This window comes from Pan troglodytes, chromosome 6, assembly GCF_028858775.2.
Source record: "Pan troglodytes isolate AG18354 chromosome 6, NHGRI_mPanTro3-v2.0_pri, whole genome shotgun sequence".
Taxonomy (NCBI): domain Eukaryota; kingdom Metazoa; phylum Chordata; class Mammalia; order Primates; family Hominidae; genus Pan; species Pan troglodytes.
In genome coordinates, this window is record NC_072404.2 from 136456273 (window position 1) to 136475490 (window position 19218).

The window sequence follows — 19218 nt, forward strand, 5'->3', positions numbered from 1 at the left end:
TGCACTCCAGCCTAGGTGACAGAGTGAGACCCTGTCTTAAAAAAATAATAATAATAAATAAATAAATAAAAAGGAGGAAGAGCAGGTCTTTTTGTGGGAGATAATGGGTTCAAATTTGTACGTTTTCAGCAGGGCATCTCTTCTAGAGTATTACTGGAAATGCCTCTTGAAACATAAGAAAGACTAAGAAATGTGAATTTGTGAGCCAATGACAGAAGCAATAGTTAAAACCATATATGTCAATAAAATGCCAAAGGAGTTGTTAAATTTAGAGGGAAATAGTAATACAGGTAAAGGAAAGGTAGGGATTTGAGGGGCTGCATGCATTAAAAAAAATTATTTCAATAGGTTTCTGGAGAACAGGTGGCGTTTGGTTACATGAATAAGTAACTTAGTGGTGATTTCTGAGATTTTGGTGCACCCATCACCCAAGCAGTGTATACTGTACCCAATGCATAGTCTTTTCTCTTTCACCATCCCCCAGCCTTTTCCCCAAATCCCCACATTCCAGTGTATCATTCTAACACCTTTGCATCCTCATAGCAGCTCCCACATAATACTGAGAACATATGGTGTTTGGTTTTCCTCCTGAGTTACTTCATTTAGAATAATAGTCTCCCAGTTCCATCCAGGTTGCTGTGAATGCCATTATTTCATTCCTTTTTATGGTTGGGTAGTATTCCATGGTGTGTGTGTATATATATATATATATATATATATTTTTTTTTTTCTTTATCCACTCATTGATTGATGAGCATTTGGGGCTGGTTCTATATTTTTGAAATTGCAAATTGTGGGGCTATAAACATGCTTGTGTAAGTATCTTTTTCATATAATGACTTCTTTTCCATGGGTAGATACCTAGTAGTGGGATTGCTGAATCAAATAGTAGATCATTTTAAAGGTTTTAAGGAATCTCCACACTGTTTTCCATAGTGGTTGTACTAGTTTACAATTCCACCAACAGTGTAAAAGTGTTCCTTTTCACTACATTCATGCCAACATCTATTTTTCTTTTTCTTTTTTGATTATGGCCATTCTTGCAGGAGTGAGGTGTTATCACATTGTGGTTTTGATTTGCATTGTCCTGATAATTAGTGATGTTGAGTATTTTTTCATATGCTTGTTGGAAATTTATATACCTTCTTTTGAGAATTGTCTATTCATGTCTTTGGCCCACTTTTTGATGGGACTGTTTGTTTTGGTCTTGCTGATTTGTTTGAGTTCCTTGTATTCTGGAAATTAGTACTCTGCTGGATGTATACAATATGAAGATTTTCTTTCCCTCTGTGGATTGTCTGTTAATTCTACTGATTATTTCTTTTGCTGTGCAGAACCTTTTTAGTTTAATTAAGTCCCTTCTATTTATCTTTGTTTCGGTTGCATTTGCTTTTGGGTTTTTGGTCATTAAGTCTTTGCCTAACCTAATGTCTAGAAGAGTTTTTCTGAGGTTGTCTTCTAGAATATTTATGGTTTGGGGTCTTAAATTTAAGTCTTTGATTCATCTTGAGTTGATTTTTGTGTAAGGTGAGAGATGAGGATCCAGTTTAATTCTTCTACATATGGCTTTCCAATTATCCCAGCACCATTTGTTGAATAGGGTGTCCTTTCCACACTTTATGTTTTTGTTTGCTTTTTTGAAGATCAGTTGGCTGTAAGTATTTGGGGTTATTTCTGGGTTCTCTATTCTGTTGGATTGGTCTATGTGCCTATTTTTATACTAGTACCATGCTATTTTGGTGACTACGGCCTTACAGTATAGTTTGAAGTCAGATAACGTGATGCCTCCAGATTTGTACTTTTTGCAATCTTGCTTTGGCTATGTGGCTCCTTTTTGGTTCCATATGAATTTTAGGATTATTTTTTCTAGTTCTGTGAAGAATGATGGTGATATTTTGATGGGAATTGCATTGAGTTTGTAGATTGCTTTTGGCAGTTTGGTCATTTTGACAATATTAATTCTATTCATCCATGAGCATGGGATGTGTTTTCATTTGTTTATGTCATCTATGATTTCTTTCAGCAGTGTTTTGTAGTTTTCCTTGTAGAGGTCCTTCATGTCCTTGATTAGGTATATTCCTGAGTATTATTATTATTTTTGCAGCTATTTTGAAAGGGGTTGAGTTCTTGATTTGATTCTCAGCTTTGTCACTGTTGGTATACAGCAGAGCTACTGATTTGTGTACATTAATTTTGTATCCTGAAACTTTGCTGAATTCGTTTACCAGTTCTAGAATCTTTCTGGATGAGTCTTTAGGGTTTTCTAGGTATACAATCATATCATCAGCAAGCAGTGACAGTTTGACTTCCTCTTTGCCAATTTGGGTGCCCTTTATTTCTTTTGTCTGTTGCACTGGCTAGGACTTCCAGTACTATATTGAATAGAAGTGGTGAAAGTAGGCGTCTTTTTCTTGTTCCAGTTCTCAGGGGGAATGCTTTCAACTTTTCCCCATCCAGTATAATGTTGGCTGTGGGTTTGCTGTAGACGGCTTTTATTACCTTAAGGCATGTGAGGAGCTGCATGTGTTAAGAAGGGGCTTTCAACTCCAAATTTGATCTATTTTTCAGTCCTCTGAATTTTTTTAAAAATTGGAATTTATTTGTGGAAGAATGCATGTTACATAAAAAGTAATTATTTTTACCTTCAGCATTATAATGCTGATTGGTTTTGTGATACAACATTCTAAGTATAAAATACTTTGGTGAGATGTATAATTAATATGTGAAAGTCTGTGTCTAGTTACTACCACATAACAATCATCATCTTGTTTCTTCTGGAGAATTCATTTATTCAGACTTTTTAAAAACTGAAGTCCATACTTTGTTCAGATTTTCTTAGTTTTCATGTAATGTTCTTTTTCTGTTTCAAAATCCCATCCAGTATACCATATTACATTTAGCCATCACGTTTCATTCAGCTCACTCCTCTTGGCTGTGACAGTTTCTCAGACTTTCCATTTTTTATGACCTTGACAGTTTTGAGAGGAACTGGTCAGTTATTTTGATGTCCCTCAGTGGGAATTTGCCTGACGTTTTTCTCATGATTAGACTAGAGTTATGGTTTGAAGGAGTGTGAACACAGAGATAAAGCATCATCCTTATCACGTCATGTCAAGAGTTTGTACTACCCACATGACTTAGCTCTGTTCACGTTAACCTGATTATCTGACTGAGGTAATGTTTGCTAGGTTTTTCCACTATAAAGTTATTCTTTTATTCCCTCTTTCCATATTGAACTATTTGGAAAGGTGTCACCATGTGCCATTCACGCTAAAGTAGTAAGAACTTATGCTCTACCTCCTTGGAGGCAGAGTAGCTACATAACTGTTTTGGAATTCTTCTGCATGAGAGATTTGTCTCTTCATCACTATGTATTTATTTATTCAGTCAGTTATTTGCACCATTATGGGCTCATGGATATTTATTTTCTACTTTAGCTTATAATTCAATATCACTCTATTTATTTAGTTGCCCAGATTGCTCCAGCTCTAATCGTTGACTTCAGTGTGTCTTCCACATACCTTTGTTGTTACTTTTTTGTTTGCTTGCTTGTTTGTTTTTGAGCACTTTCTTACTTTCTGACACTGCAACAGTCTAGGCTTATCTTGTGTATTTCCTGCCCCAACCCTTAAATCAGTCATTCCTCCAACAACATGTTTCCTTTTATTGGAGAATGGTATTATAAACCAACATTTTGCACTGGGAGTTTTCTGATTTTTAAATTGTTGCAATGTTAATATGTTTTAAGGTGTTTCAAGCTGCTGAGCATTTCAGACATTTAGAAATTTCGTAAAATGCAGTAATGAGAGTGTTGTCCCAGACAGACAATAGTCTTGAAAGCAGTAAAAATGTAAACACGCATACCCACACATGTATATAGTCAGTTACACTTCAAAAGAAAATGACATAAATGGCATGAACACCTTTTTAAAAAAATCATTTTAAAAAACTAGGAGGGAAATTTAGCAAGCCTTCTAAAGTGAACATTTCTTAAAGGATTTATTTCACAAAAGTAAACTCACTGATTTCCTTTTATGCTTATTTAAATGGCTAATTTCTTCACAACAAAAATCTTTTCTTTTGCAAAATTTAAGGATAATGTCACTTTCTTGAACCTATGAGTAGCTTAGAAAAATTTGGGGAGCTCAAAACTCATCACAGATACTATTATATCTCATTGATCTTTACAACCTCTTGTTGGGCAGAAAGAGGGTAGACATTAGGACAGGAAAGCCTGATCCCTGGTATGGGTTTAGGCCATTCATGGAGAGAATGGTTTAGAATTTCTCTGTTGTGTAACATAACATTTTCATTAACCCTTAAAGGATATGGAGCCAGAAGCATAGCAAGTAAACACCCATGACCAGCCACTTGAGGTGAAGAGACCAGATTTATTTAGATTTTGTAGCCATGTTGTATAGTTCATTCAGGATCTCAAGCTTCCGTACATACGATTTCTCTTAAATTTAATTCCGAAAATTAAAATAGTCAACCCAGTAAACATCTACTAAGTGTCTACTATAATCAGTGTTAGAAACAATAAGGTGGCTGTTTCTTGTCCTTAAAGAACAATCATAAATAAAATTAATTATGGGTGCTGTGGTACTGTTCCATAGATCTCCTACATGAAAAGTGCAGAGTAAGGAATTGGTTAATGCAACTTGAGAAATTTGGGAAAAGATAGAGGAATTTGCAATGATTAACTTATATCCAACTAATCTTGTAGTGGAATCAAGTATAGACCTTAATTTATCATCAATAAGCTAAAAATGTATTCATGAACATAATACTATGCACTAATCCTGATAAAGGATGGATACAGGTAAATACTTTGTTATTTAATAGAGATTTTATAATTTAGTTGTGAAAAGAAGGGTAATACAAATGAACAGTGAACAGATAAAATATCCTCACATATTATATTGTAAAGGAATATTATGAATTACTAAAAAATTAAACACCTTTAGTACTTCACCTTAAAGGAAAAAAACTCAGGAAATCATCCTTGTTGTATCCTTATGGAATATGATAGTTTAATATTGTGAATAAGTAAATGAGGCTTGGCTTTTGTAGCTTTGTATTCTAGAAGCTCTTGGACATGTTTATTTTCCAAACTATACTTTATAAATCTGTTCTGCCTCAAATTAATGTGTGTTTACAGAAAATTTCCAATATGTAAAGCACTGGAATCTCCCATTTGTTTGTATAATTCAAGCACAATAAATTATTAACTTTGTTCTTCTCATGTTTATTCCTCCTCTTTTATCCTTATCAGCTAAGAACCAAAATTATATTTATTTCCTTTTGAAAAAACTAATGTTTTTCTTACTATTATTCTATTTTTAACTTATAGAATAGAATTTCAATATACTTGCTTTTGATTTAATTATAATTGCTGTTCACATGCAGTTATTCACTGATTCACTCATGTATACATTTTACAAATATGTGGCAAATGCTATACATTTCAGTCACTATTGTAGGTACTGAGAATTTAGCAGTAAACAAAATAGATATAGTCTCTGCCGTCATGGAGCAGATTTTCAAATTGGGGGAACCATAATAAACAAATACAGAAAAAAATATATATATATATAATCTGTGAGATGGTGGTAAACACTGTGGAGAAGAATAAAGCAGGAATAGACTTAATATTCTTAGATTTTTATTACGTGTGCCAGAAAATTAAAGTTGTCCTTCCTTGAGAATAAACAGCATTTGATGCTAATATGAACGATGCTATCTCAGATTTCTCTGTTGTTCTCTGGATTAAATTATGGATCTTGCAGATGTTATCAGCGAAGGAGGTCATTTGTGAGCCAGGAAATGAGTGTTTGCTTTATGGCAGCCTCTCTATGAGAAACTGGAGATATTCTAAAGGCAGCTTCGCTCCTTAGGGCAGATGCTTCATTTTAAAACCAAACAAAACAAAAACCTCTAAAAATTGCTCTTACTTTTAACATGAACAGATGTTAGCTGGTTTCTGAGAACACTTAGAGAAGGATAAAAACTATAGCCAGTGCCATTTTATATCAGAATTAATTGATCTGGACCCTGACGTCTCCTTCCAAAATTGTCTGAGAAGTTTTCATCTTTTCCAGAGTTAACACTATGAAGGCATGATAGTGATTCATGTTATCAGCAGCTTTGCTTCCACGTGTTTGGGAGGTGCCTGTAGGTTTTTCACATTCTGAGATGGGGACTGGAGCATCCACATCCTGTTTTCCTAGAATTATGCCCTATGACCTTTCTATTTAAGACTTTGGTAAGCCTGATCAGGAAGTTCTGGTTTCTCCGCAACAGGGAAAGAAATAATTTTAATTGTTAAAAAAAAAAAAAACTAAGAAAGTTTTAAGGATATATTTTCAAAAATAGGTAGAGGCCAAGTACATATTTCTAGTTCCTGAGTACCTGCGAGGTAAGTACTAGCTCCTTTTATATAGGAAGATTTAACTTTGATTACCAGTGGTATTGCCAATAGTATGATGGGGCACGATACTCAGGTGAGGGTCTAGGGATACCTGAGTTATACCTGCTGTAGTTATTTCTTCCTCTGAGCTTCCAAAGAAAAACAGATGCACCGGACAGTGAGAGAGAAAGGCTAGAGCTGGATAATTCCTGTGTCTGTTTCCTCACTTGTAAAGCACATGTAATAACATGTAATAATTGTTTCTACTCCACAGGGTTGTTGGAAATATTACATAAATTAATACATGTAAGGCATCAATAGCTAAATTTCTTTGTTGCTTCCCTGTTTTCAAAGGAGCTAATGGTGTAATGTTCAAGAACATGGCCACTAGAGCTAGTTGTTTGTATCCAAATTCTCTTCCCACCACTAACTGGAAGGGCGAAGTTGGGCAAGTTATTTAACCTTTCTGTGCCTGTAAAAAATAGAATAATCATATCAAATAGATTGTTGTATAGGATAAATGAGATAATACAAATATGTGGAACAATATTTGGCACATTGTAAGTTCTGAAGAACTATTAGCTGTTCACATCATTGTTACTACTATTTCTACTACTAATTTATTTGTAGTGGCTTTGGCCCCCAAATCTTAATGCAGTATTCTAAAGAGCAAGGCTAAATCATATAGAGTTGTTCTTTTCCCCATGCAAGGAGAACCTAAGAAGTCACCACCCAAATTGACCAGGGGCTTTGCCTGTTTTCAGCTAACACAAATCTGATGTCTTAGCACTTCTTACTCTAATGTCAACCTTCTCAGTGCAGAAAAGGCACATCGAGAAAGACATAAACAATGAGCATTTACTCCAGTGCTTAGAAAGAGCCTGTCCTAGGCCATTTACAAGTATGGCAACAGCCTTGAGACAGGCTCAACATGGAAAAAAGTTTAACGAGAGAGTGTGAATGAAAAAGAGATGAGGCAAGGCCCAGGTAGGAGCAGATTCTGGGCCACTTTTGCACTCCAACTGGGAAGAAGAGATGGAAGGAAAAAAAAGATGATCAGAGACCACTCTTGATTTTTCCAGGCTCTGAAAGGAAGGAACCCTAAGAGGCTAAGTTGCAGCCCTTGCCACCTTTAATGTAACCAACAAAATGTCCTTGGAATTGAATGACCTTCCCCAATCTTATGGAATAGCATGATAAATCTAGAGATCAAAGGGTATATTCAAACATCCCTCTAGGGCCAATTAACCAAATAGCAGTTTACCTAATGTTATCTTAATAAAACCAGTTTATCTAATGAACAACTCTAATTCATTAAAAGCTAATACATGGAACATCAATTTGTCAAATGGCCAAATCATGGAAACCTGGAACACTCTATTTTATGCCAGGTCTAGAATGGTGTGCTGCTACCAGAGACAGAGCCCAAGCAGAGTTAGGGCCAGGTGTGGGGGTAAGAGACCATGGCAAACTGGAGAACATGTGGGAAGTGGCTCCAGCCAGTCACTGCCTTGTAGGATATGGACCCAGTGTTACCAGAGCTTCCAAGTTTTCAAATAAAGGCTGAAATTGGAATTTTCTATGTGAATTGTGCTGACATTTGCATTTTGGCAAATACTTAAAACAAAAACAAAACAAACGCTGTGCAGGCCAAATGTATCCCGTCTGAGGGCTTGACTTGCCTGTGTGCTTTTAGTTTGCAATCTCTGCTGGAGACCTTGGGCATTTGCCTCCTAAATGCTCATGCTTTCAGCTGTGAAATTTGGCTCCAAAGCCCCACAATATATAGTAATTTGTAATTGTGCTGAGGTACAAATTTGTATCCCAAATGCTCCAACGCTAACTTCTCAATGTGATTTACTTAGCTAGTGAAAGCACTTTGATCTCTGCCCAGTTTCTACATTTCAATGTGGCTTTAGGGTTTCTTTAACTAAATTTTAATACATAGTAGCTCTCATGAAACAAGTGAAACTTCATTAAAAAAAGAAAAAGGGCTTTGGAAAGCAGGGGAGGGAGCTGACTTCTAATGTTGGAAATAGAAATGAAGACAAAGTGAAAAGGTCTACTAAATGTTTAACTAGGAAATAGCTTTGGGGACATTGAAGTGGGATTCAATGCGGGTAACAGTGGGGGTTTTGAGAGGAAACAATCAGCATTTTTAGACCGTGCTAGCAAGCATTTGGGAAGAAGGTGTATGAAGATATTACTTGAAATTTCAGTTACACTTTACTTCATTTTAAGAGGAGATTTGTGGACTATACAGTATTTTTAAATTATTAATTTAAAATATTAATTAAATATCTTTGAGGGATGAGGTGGTCACCCTTATGAATGGCAAAAAGCTGTGTAATGCTTTGTAAGTTATCTTACTTTCTCCTACTTTGTTTTTAATGTTTAGACCCCTCAAAGAGATTGCTGAGAGCAGTGACTTTCTGCTCTTTTTTTTTTTTTTTTGCTATTTACTTTCATACTTTGAGTACAATGTTCTGTTCACAGAAGGTTCTTTATAAATTCAATGCTTTGAATTATTTAAATGTGTCTTCCCATTTTAAACATTTATAGCTTAAATATATATTTCTATCAACTCTAGAATTTATGCATGTGCCTTGAATAGTGAAGAAGGGTATGCTTTAGACGTAGAGGAATATAAAACTTACTCTGAGACCAAAACACTGCAGGTCATGATTTGAAATCCCTCTGTGCATATCCTTATCTTCTTAAAATATTTAGTTGGGAATCATATGACAGGAGGTTTCTTCTAGGGTTCTAGTATTTCCTGGGCTAGAAATGATATAGAATGAAACAGTCTTTGTGTTTCGCTTTGAATCCAAATAAAAAAGTTTGGGATGAAAAAGCCAGGTGCACTTTTAAAATAAAGTATTGGATTCATCATATAGTATTTGGTTTTGTCTATAGGAATCTATGGGAACTTTTCTTGAAAGTGAGAGTGTATGGAGCAGGGTAGATCTTACAAGCCTAAGGCCTGATGGTTGCTGCACGATGAGATTTCTCTCATCCCCAAATCAACTGCTGCACCTCTCCTTGCTCCTTTGCCTTATTGTGCTGTCTTCCAGCATCTTGAGATACATCAAGCAGAGAAGTTCTAGGATAAGAGCTTGAGTTCAATTGCCTGGATTCCTTGTTTGGCAGAAAGGTTTCCCTTCCAGCAACAGGACAATTAAAAACAGAGGAACCAGTAGCCCAGACAGCACAAGATTTGTGAAACTGAAAACGACTTGATTGGTGGGGAGTGAAATTTCATTTCTAATTTTCATAGATCCCTCTTCCTTATTAATACTTTTCTCATAAAGCCTTTCTTTGGAAATATTATGCTTGTCAAGTGAGAAATTCTTTTGAAAAATTTGAAAAGCTAGGTATTTAAAGAAGTTGGTTACTTTGTAGCCTTTTAGAAGCTACTAGACCTAATGCAGGAGATGACTGGTGAGGTCTGGCATAAATAATTACTCAGAATATTTATCTCAGGACTGATCAACAAAAGAGAGAAAGTATACAGAAATTGTTTGTTTTTTAAATTGGATTTTCATCCAAAATGAGGACTATTTCCTAAGTAATATCAATTCATTTAGACATTACCCAGAGGGGTTTTTTCCTGGTTATTTTTGAGATACCTATTTCTATATTGTCTTTGAATAACATTAAAAATTGAAATACATTTCTTCTGTTGCTTTTATTGTTGTTTTTTCTCCATGAGGTAATGTGTTTACCATGCTCTCAAGGGGTAGTTATTCATGCATTAGTCAAGAAATATTTTTAAAGCACCAATTATATGTAGGGCATGTGATCTATATCTATATGTAGATATAGATATATAGATATATAGCAATATATATAAATCAAAGTGAATAAAGAAAAATAAACCCATGTATACACACAAATGTTAACTTTAAAATGTTTAGAGATTAGGCAAGAATGTACCCTTCTGAGATTATTTTGTCAAGTTACTATGATTTATTGGCAAAGAGCTTCGTCCTTGGTGAAATAGCTGAAATATCATTTGCTTTTGTCTGTGTTATACTCCATAGTTTGAACTGAACTCTGCTATGTATAACTATATTACAAATTTCTTTTATGCAAAACCTGTCGTTTTTATTTTCATTGAATTTAATTTTCTCTCTATTACAACACTTTCTTTTATGAAACATCACAAAAGTAAATTTGATGTTTGACGTGTAAATCTATGAAAAACAGTGGGAAGACCTAAGCCCAGAACAAAATATTTGATGTTTTCACTTCTTATCATTATTTGATTTCACAGCTTTCTTCTATCTTAAAAGATTTTATTATTTTTTCTCCCAAATCTACAAAAAAAGACTTTATTAATTTTTAAAATAAGTGATTTAAGGTATTCTAATTTCAATCTTTTAAATGAATTTTATAATATGTATAATATAGACAATTACATTTTCTATAGAATAAAATACTAAATATAAAAATACTAGAACTTCCAAAATTTAAAAAGTTGAATTTTAGTTATTTTACTGACATTTTATCTTAAGTATATTTGAGATCATTTACTTGTGTTTCAGAATTTAAATAATTACATTTTTTAATCTGAAGAATTAAATATTGCTTTTAAAATATCTGATGAAAACTTATTTGTTTTGAATATTCTTTTGCTTTTAGGTGATCTGGGCTCTTGGGATCTGCTCATTTGCCTGTCTTCTAAGAAAGCAGAAGGAACACCCTGTATATCCAAGGAAGTCATGTGCCAGTTAGGTTTACATCAAAAGGTAAATACTCTCAAGATGTGCACAGATTTTATCAGCCCTACAGATATTAACACTGGCATTTCCTGGTCTATAATGTTTAAGAGTCTTAAAGAATTAGAGTCATTGTATCTATGGAGAATCTTCCAACTGGCCATGCCTTATATACTTTACCATAAAATAGTCACCACTTTTTGTTTGATAAGATCTCCCTCAGCTTCAGCTGCTGCAGATATTGTTGTTTTACTCAGTAAGACCCAACTTTATCTAGAAGTCTGCAGCCTATGAAGTGTTGCTTAATCTGACCACTTGTTCACCGAAGTGGTAAAGTCTTTATTTTTTAGATGCCTTTTCTAATTTTTTTTCTAACTTAAGTTGGTATCATAAGTTACAATAAAATTTATAAAATTTCTAATTACATTTTAAAATTGACATTTAGTACTTACTGTTTATATCGTGTGAACTTTTGTAAATGGTTTTAGAAAACTTAACTAAAAAATATCCAATGTTTACCATGTGTTAATCACTGTGCTGGAAAATTTACATGTTGTTGATACCTATAACGAATCTGTACGAAAAGTGACAAATCCAATAGCTCTTATACAGCCCCTAACTGGAGATGGAGTATTGTACCCAGATCACTTGATATTCCTACAATTTGCCATCTAGATAGCACCTTTCTTCTTCTTCTTCTTCTTCTTCTTCTTCTTCTTCTTCCTCTTCTTCTTCTTCTTCTTCTTCTTCTTCTTCTTCTTCTTCTTCTTCTTCTTCTTCTTCTTCTTCTTCTTCTTCTTCTTCTTCTTCTTCTTCTTCTTCTTCTTCTTCTTCTTCTTCTTCTTCTTCTTCTTCTTCTTCTTCTTCTTCTTCTTCTTCTTCTTCTTCTTTTTTTTTTTGAGACGTAATCTTGCTCTATCGCCCAGGCTGGAGTGCAGTGGCGCGATCTCGGCTCACTGCAAGCTCCGCCTCCTGGGTTCACGCCATTCTCCTGCCTCAGCCTCCGGTGGTAGCGGGCGCCTGCAGTCCCACGCCCGGCTAATTTTTTTGTATTTTTTAGTGGAGACGGGGTTTCACCGTGTTAGCCAGGATGGTCTCGATCTCCTGACTTCGCGATCCGCCCGCTTCGGCCTCCCAAACTGCTGGGGATAACTCCTGTCTTCTAACTCTTCACTTTTTTGGCATTTGGGCTGAGCACACGCCTTTGTGACTCCATGTACATTTCTGGCCATTCCTCCTCTGTTTTCTTTACGACCAACTTTTCTCTGCCCATTCTTTGAATCCCTGTGTTCCCTAACACCAATCCTGAAATTTCAACAACCATTTGTAGTTGAGATTCCGAAATCTACCTAGGTACAGAGCACGTTTCCAGGCTTCAGGCTTGAATATGCAACAGGCTGCTGAACATCTGCACCTGGATGTCCCACAGACATATCAAACTCAACCTGGCGAAAACTGACTCATTCTTTTCCTCAGTAAATTCTCTCCTGCTCTTGTGTTCAGAAGCTTCAGCGCTTCTGTTTTGTTTGTTGTAAGCAGAATCACCCAGTCTGTCATCTCCCAAGACAGAAATTACCCACTTTGTCATCTCCTACGATAGAAGGGCCATCACCCTTGAGCCCTTCCTTCCTCTTCCTTGGCATTGACCTTCTATTAATTGCCAATACTACTGAATTTAACCTCTTAACATGTCTTTTTTTTTCTTCTGTTCTTGTTTTTGTTTTGTTTTTTTGAGACAAAGTCTCCCTCTGTCACCCAGGCTGGGGTGCAATGGCGTGATCTCACCTCACTGCAACCTCTGCCTCCCAGGTTCAAGCAATTATTGGGCCTCAGCCACCAAGTAGCTGGGATTACACATGTGTACCACCACGCCTGGCTAATTTTTATATTTTTAGTAGAGACGGGGTTTTGCTGTGTTGACCAGGCTGGTCTCGAACTCCTGGCCTCATGTGATCTACCTGCCTCGGCCTCCCAAGGTGCTGGGATTACAGGCCTGAGCCACCATGCCAGGCCTATCTCTAAACATTTCTCACATCTGCCATCCATTCTCTGTATTTACTACCTTTATTCTGGTCAGATAATCATCATCTCTTACCTGGTTTATTGCTAAATCTTGCTCAATGGTTTTTCTGAAGCAAATATTTTACCCCTGAAATCTATCCTACTCACAGTTTTGAGATGAAAAATATAAAATGGTGAACTAGCCTTTTTACATCTATGCTTACAATCTTGAATGGCTTCTCATCAACCCTAGAATAAAGTCTTAGTATTTGCTTTGTATTAGGCTTCCAGGAAGAATCAAATGCCATACTCATAAAGGTGTATCTGAAGACAAACTAATAAAGAAACTATTTACAGAGGTTTTGGCAGGGAAAGAGAAACTAAAAGGCCTAGTGAGGCACTTGGGAACTAGCAACATTATAAAAGTTTCACCACACTGGGTCGTAAGAGGGATGTGTAGAAGGAAGGGCATAGCTAGAATCCAATGAGAGCTGCAACCAAGAAGGAGGTGTCCTTGGAAAGGTGTGGTAAACTTAGGGGAGTGTAGCTTTTGCCATATCACAGACCTGCAGAGAGGGAGCCCTGGGGATAAACACCCCACCTCTCTCTACTGCTACCCTCCAATCTCTTGCCAGTGCCTCCCATTGGTCCGAGCTAACTGCTGGTCAAAGGGCAAGAGATTCTCTGTGATGCCACCCACAAACGTCAGCCTCCTGGGGGACAGAGCAGGTGGCAGAGACCTGGAGGGCCAAGTGGTGAATATTTAGCACAATAAGCTATTCAAGGTTTTTTGTGAGTGGCTTTTGCCTAACAGTACCCTTTTCTTATCTGTTTCTAACTGGCTGTCATGCTGCAAGTGATATGAAACTGCTTACTGTTCCCTAAATGCCTGTGCTGTTTTGTCACATACCTTTATTCTTACTGTTTTGTCTGCCTGGAATGCTCTTTCTCAGTCCTCTTTGCCTCAGTGATTTTCAACCAGGGAAAGATTCTGTCTCTTCTAGTAATATTTGGCAATGCCTAGAGATAGTTTTGGTTTTGTCACATCTGGGGGGATGTTTGGTACTGGCATCTATAGGTTAAAGCCAAGGATGCTGCTAAATATTGTATAATGCCCACAACAAATACTTGTGTGGCCAAATATGTTCATAGTGGCAAGGTTGAGAAACCTTGATGTGTTCCCTTGCCTTCAAATCAGCTGCTTAAATCTGTTACACTCAGCACCACTATCACCTCAAAAGCTCCAAAGCTTCTGTTTTGTTGGTTATAAGTGGAATCACCCACTCTGTCATCTCCTAAGATAGAAATCTGGCCTTCATCCTTGAGCCCTTCCTCTTCCTTGTCATCTACAATTGCAAATACTATGGGATTTATCCTCTAAGTATTTCTCAGATCTGTTATCTATTCTCTGTACTTACAACCTTTATTCTGCTTACCTGGATTTTAGGCAGGGCTTCCTTGCCTTTCTCTCGCTATATACTCATACAAATCCTCATGCATATCTCAAATTCTATACTTATCACATGGTTTATTTTTTTCTTTGTCGTCCGCAAATGCACATCAGGCTTCACCAGCTAATGAGGACAAATGAGGTCACATTGGCATTAGTATTGGTATTTTGGGGGCAATATAGGTTTTTTTTTTTGTTTGTTTGTTTTTTGAGATGGAGTTTCACTCTTGTTGCCCAGGCTGGAGTGCAATGGCGCGATCTCAGCTCATTGCAACATCCGCCTCCCAGGTTCAAGCAATTCTTCTGCCTCAGCCTCTGGAGCAGCTGGGATTACAGGCGTCTGCCACCACACCCAGCTAATTTTTTGTATTTTTAGTAGAGACGGGGTTTCACGATGTTGGCCGGTTGGTCTTGAACTCCTGACCTCAGGTGATCCACCGCCTCGTCCCAAAGTGCTGGGATTACAGGTGTGAGCCACCGTGCCCGGCCACAGGTTGTCTTAAGTAGCTTTCTGGTGGGTCTCAGCAGCTCAGGCGGCGGGAGGAGCGGCAGCGGCCAGGCAGCCCAGCTTGGCGAAGGCTCTCGGTGCGATGAGGCCTGCAGGCACCTGGCACGCACCCTCCTTGTCACCAGGATGCCCAAGAAGAAGGTCATGAAGGGACCATCAAGGAAGAGCCCAAGAGGAGATTGGCGCAGTTGTCAGCTAAACCTGCTCCTGCAAAAGTGGAAGCGAAGCTGAAAAAGGCAGCAGCGAAGGATAAATCTTCAGGCAAAAATGTGCAAACAAAAGGGAAAAGGAGAGCAAAGGGAAAACAGGCCAAAGTGGCAAACCAAGAAACTAAAGAAGATTTACCTGCAGAAAACGGGGAAATGAAAACTGAGGAGAGTCCAGCCTCTGATGAAGCAGGAGAGAAAGAAACCAAGTCTGATTAATACAGTATACCATGTCTTATCAGCAGTCTCTGACTCCCTTCTTGTACAATCCAGAGAAATATTTTTATCAATTATTTTGTAAATGCAAGTTTTTTAGTAGCTCTAGAAACATTTTTAAGAAGGAGGGAATCCCACCTCATCCCATTTTTTAAGTGTAAATGCTTTTTTTTTTTTTGGAGGTAAAATCATTTGCTGGTTGTTTATTTTTTTGGCACAACCAGAAAATAGTGTGGGATATTGAATTATGGGAGGCCTTGACTGTCTCGGGTGTCAGCTTAACATTCCATAGATGGGGGGTTAGTTTTTATATCCTATAAAACAAAGCATATTAAATGGAAATATGAAGTCAGTCCTGCATTTAATGTCTTGAACATTTTAAATTACTTCTATTCCCTTGCTGTTTTTTAGTAGAATTGTTTTCTAAAGAAAACCACTCTTTGATCCTGGCTTCTCCCTGTCAGAATTGTGTGCACTCTGTAAGATCTGTGGTTGTGGTAGTCCTGTTTTCCTAATAACTTTGTTATGCTGTGAAAGATTAAAAATTTGAATATGTAGGGTATATGCTATTCAGTTGTGAATTGGTGAAATGTATGTAACAGCTTATCAACATGTGAAGATATTGATAGCCTCTTAAGGAAAATTTGCTTCCAAATTTTAAGCTGGAAAGTCGCTGGAATAACTTTAAAAAAGAATTACAATACATGGCTTTTTAGATTTTCGGTATGTATGTTAAGAATTGTGTACAAGTTTAAGTGTCTGTACTGATCCACATCCAATAAAATCTCAATTATGAAAGAAAAAAAAAAAAGCTTTCCCATCTATTTCCCTAGCAAGTGTCTTCCATGTACTTAGAAACAGTGTTTTTGGTATGCTGTTTCAGACCATTACACCAAATGCATTGAGGAACACCCCACACTACTTTGGCTGCCACTGATGGCTCCTGTGATAGTTATGTTCCCAACCTGGGGTGCAAAATCTCTCCCCACAGCTGTAAAATTTTTGAGATGCCCAAAGTCCTTGCATTCATCAGTCCTATCTGAATTGAAACTAGACTTCATTCAGTATAGACCAAGGTGAACATTATTCTATTTAACTCAGTTCTTCACTTTGTTTCCTGAGCCCCAAAACATACGGTTGGCACCTGGACAACACGAAGTCACACGAAAACTCTTCCCGTGACTCTTTTGTCCCCTCTCCTCGGGCTTTCGTGGTCAACCCTTGCGCCGTCACTCACTAGCTAAAGGATTTTGATCACGTTATTTAATCTCTGTAGCCTTCACCATCTTTTCCTGAAATAAGAAGGCATTAGACACTGGATAGTCTCCAAGACATTTGCTAGCTTTATGTTTGCGTGAGTCACTGGAGGCGAGTGGAATATGTGATGAGAAGAGAACAGAGCAGATCAGCCAGCGATGGCAATGGAGAAGGCGAGAAGGGGGTTATGGGTGAAATAGGTAGAGAAGGAAATTATAAAGTACAGCGTCAGTTATGCTGATATTCTCTTTTAAAAATTTAAATTTTTATTGTTTTTGGGAGACAGAGTCTCACTCTGTCTCTCAGGCTGGAGTGCAGTGACATGATCTTGGCTCACTGCAACTGCGGCCTCCTGGGTTCAAGTGATTCTCACGCTCAGCTTCCTGAGTAGCTGGGATTACAGGCATGCAACACCACACCTAATTTTTTTAATTTTTAGTAGAGACTGAGTTTTGCCATGTTGGCCAGGCTGGTCTTGAACTCCTGGCCTCAAGTGATCCGCCCACCCTGACCTCCCAAAGTGCTGGGATTACAGATGTGAACCACTGTGCCTGGCCTTAATTTTTAATTTTGTCATAATTTTAGACTTACAGAAAAATTGCAAAAATAATACAAGATTTTTCCAAATACCTTTCACTGAGATTACTTTAATGTTAAATCTTACATAGCCATGGTACTTTCATCAAAACTAAGAAATTAATATGGATACGAACTGTTAACTCAATTATAAACATCATTCAGATTGCATCTTTAAAAAAAAAGTTTGCCCCTTTTCTGCTCTAGGAACCTATCTAGTACCCTTCATTGCATTGAGTTTTCATATCTCCTTACTCTCTTTCGATCTGATGCAATTTTTTTTTTCTTTCATGACCTTGGCATATTTGAAGAGTACTGGTCAGGTGTTTTGTGGAATGATCCTCAATTTGGATTGGTCTGATGATTTCTTCATAAGGTTATGAATCTTTGGCAAGAATTTCTTGGAAGCAGTCTACCCTTCTCAGTGTAAAATATCAAGGGGCATATGATGTCCTTGTCTCTTGTTACTGGTGATGTTCACCTTGATCACTTGGCTAAGGTGGTGTTTGTTGGATTTTTCCCCATATAATTAATAAACATCTTGGGAGATAATATTTTGAGACTGTAAAAAGATCCTGTTTTTCTTCAAATTTTGCCCTCTAATTTTAGGATCCAGAGGTGGATCTTGCTCACAACAATTTGTATTCTGGTGTTCTAATGGTGATTTTCTATTTCTCTTATTACTTTCATAATTATTAATTGGAATTCTTCTGTAAGGAAAAGCTAGTCTTTCTCCCGAATTTATTTATTCAATAATTTATTTATGTCAGTATGGACTAATGGATATTTGTTGTATTCTATAGGTTATAAATCAGTACTATTGTTATTAATTTTTTTGTTGTTGCTCAAATTGTTCCAGCTTTGGTCATTGAGAGCTTATTCATGTTGGCTCCTGGCCCTTTTGACATGTCATGTGTTCTTTCCTTGGACATTTCCTTACTGTTTAGCACCAAGAGATACTCCAAATTCATCTTGCATTTTTCCTGTCCCAGGCTGGAATTAACCATTTATCCAGGAACCCCATTCCTGTTATTGCAGAATGATATTTAAAAACAAAGATCTGGGTACTAGGTGTGCCCATTGCTACTAGGGTGTCATTGAGTTTGAGCTCTCTCAGCAGAGAGGGCTTGGAAATGTCTGTATGTCTACTAATCCATGCAAACATACACTTGTATTTATTTCTGTGTCTGCCTCTATATGTACATATTAAAAAGCTGATTCTTACCATACCCGTGTTTGCCATCCAACACCACAAGGTTTATTATAGCCTTCTGCTGTCATCATTTGTAACTTCTTTCTCAGACAGTGAGAAAATTGGATCTCATTTACATCATATTTCCCTATTGTTTAACCCTAGCATACCCATACATTAATTTCAGAATTGTTAACCTATACCCCTGCGAGAAACAACTTTACTAATAAAAGTGAACGTTTTGTGTGTGGTCTTCTTGTCTTTTTGTCTAATAGTATTCAGTCGAAATATTATTTTCTGAAGGTAGGGCATATCTTTTCTCCTCACTCCCTTCAGTGTGGCTATGTCATTCAGTAACACAGTTAGGGTCATTTGCTGCAATTTATGTATTATTTGAGTCCCCAACCTCCACCCCCACTGCAAATCAGGGTTGAGGTTGTTTTTTTTTTAATTTGCATGTAGTAAAATTCATTATTTGTGGTTTATAGCTCCATGGGTTTTGACAAATGCATAGAGTTATGCATCCATCCTCACCCGTCAGTCATGGCAGAATGGCCCCATTATCTCCAAAATTCACTTGTTCTGCACCTTTGAAGTCATCCCCTCCTGTAATCCCTACCCTTAACAGTCACCACCGACTTATTTTCTGTCCCTATTGTTTTTTTGTTTTGTTTTTGTTTTC

At 37.0% G+C, this 19218-nt stretch overlaps 1 protein-coding gene and 1 pseudogene across 5 annotated transcripts in view; both read left to right on the plus strand.

Annotated features, from left to right (window-relative positions):
- The window catches only part of CPED1 (cadherin like and PC-esterase domain containing 1), a 315315-nt gene that overhangs the window by 47442 nt on the left and 248655 nt on the right, over positions 1-19218 (plus strand). For all 5 annotated transcript variants that reach the window (XR_010158959.1, XM_016945383.4, XM_016945388.3 and 2 more), the window contains one exon: positions 11054-11160. Coding sequence is in view for 4 of the 5 variants with exons in the window: in XM_016945383.4 (XP_016800872.2) it covers positions 11054-11160 (107 nt within the window). In the remaining variant the exon portion in view is untranslated. The remainder of the gene's footprint in view (positions 1-11053; positions 11161-19218) is intronic.
- Positions 15116-15613, plus strand: LOC129144606 (non-histone chromosomal protein HMG-14-like; annotated as a pseudogene).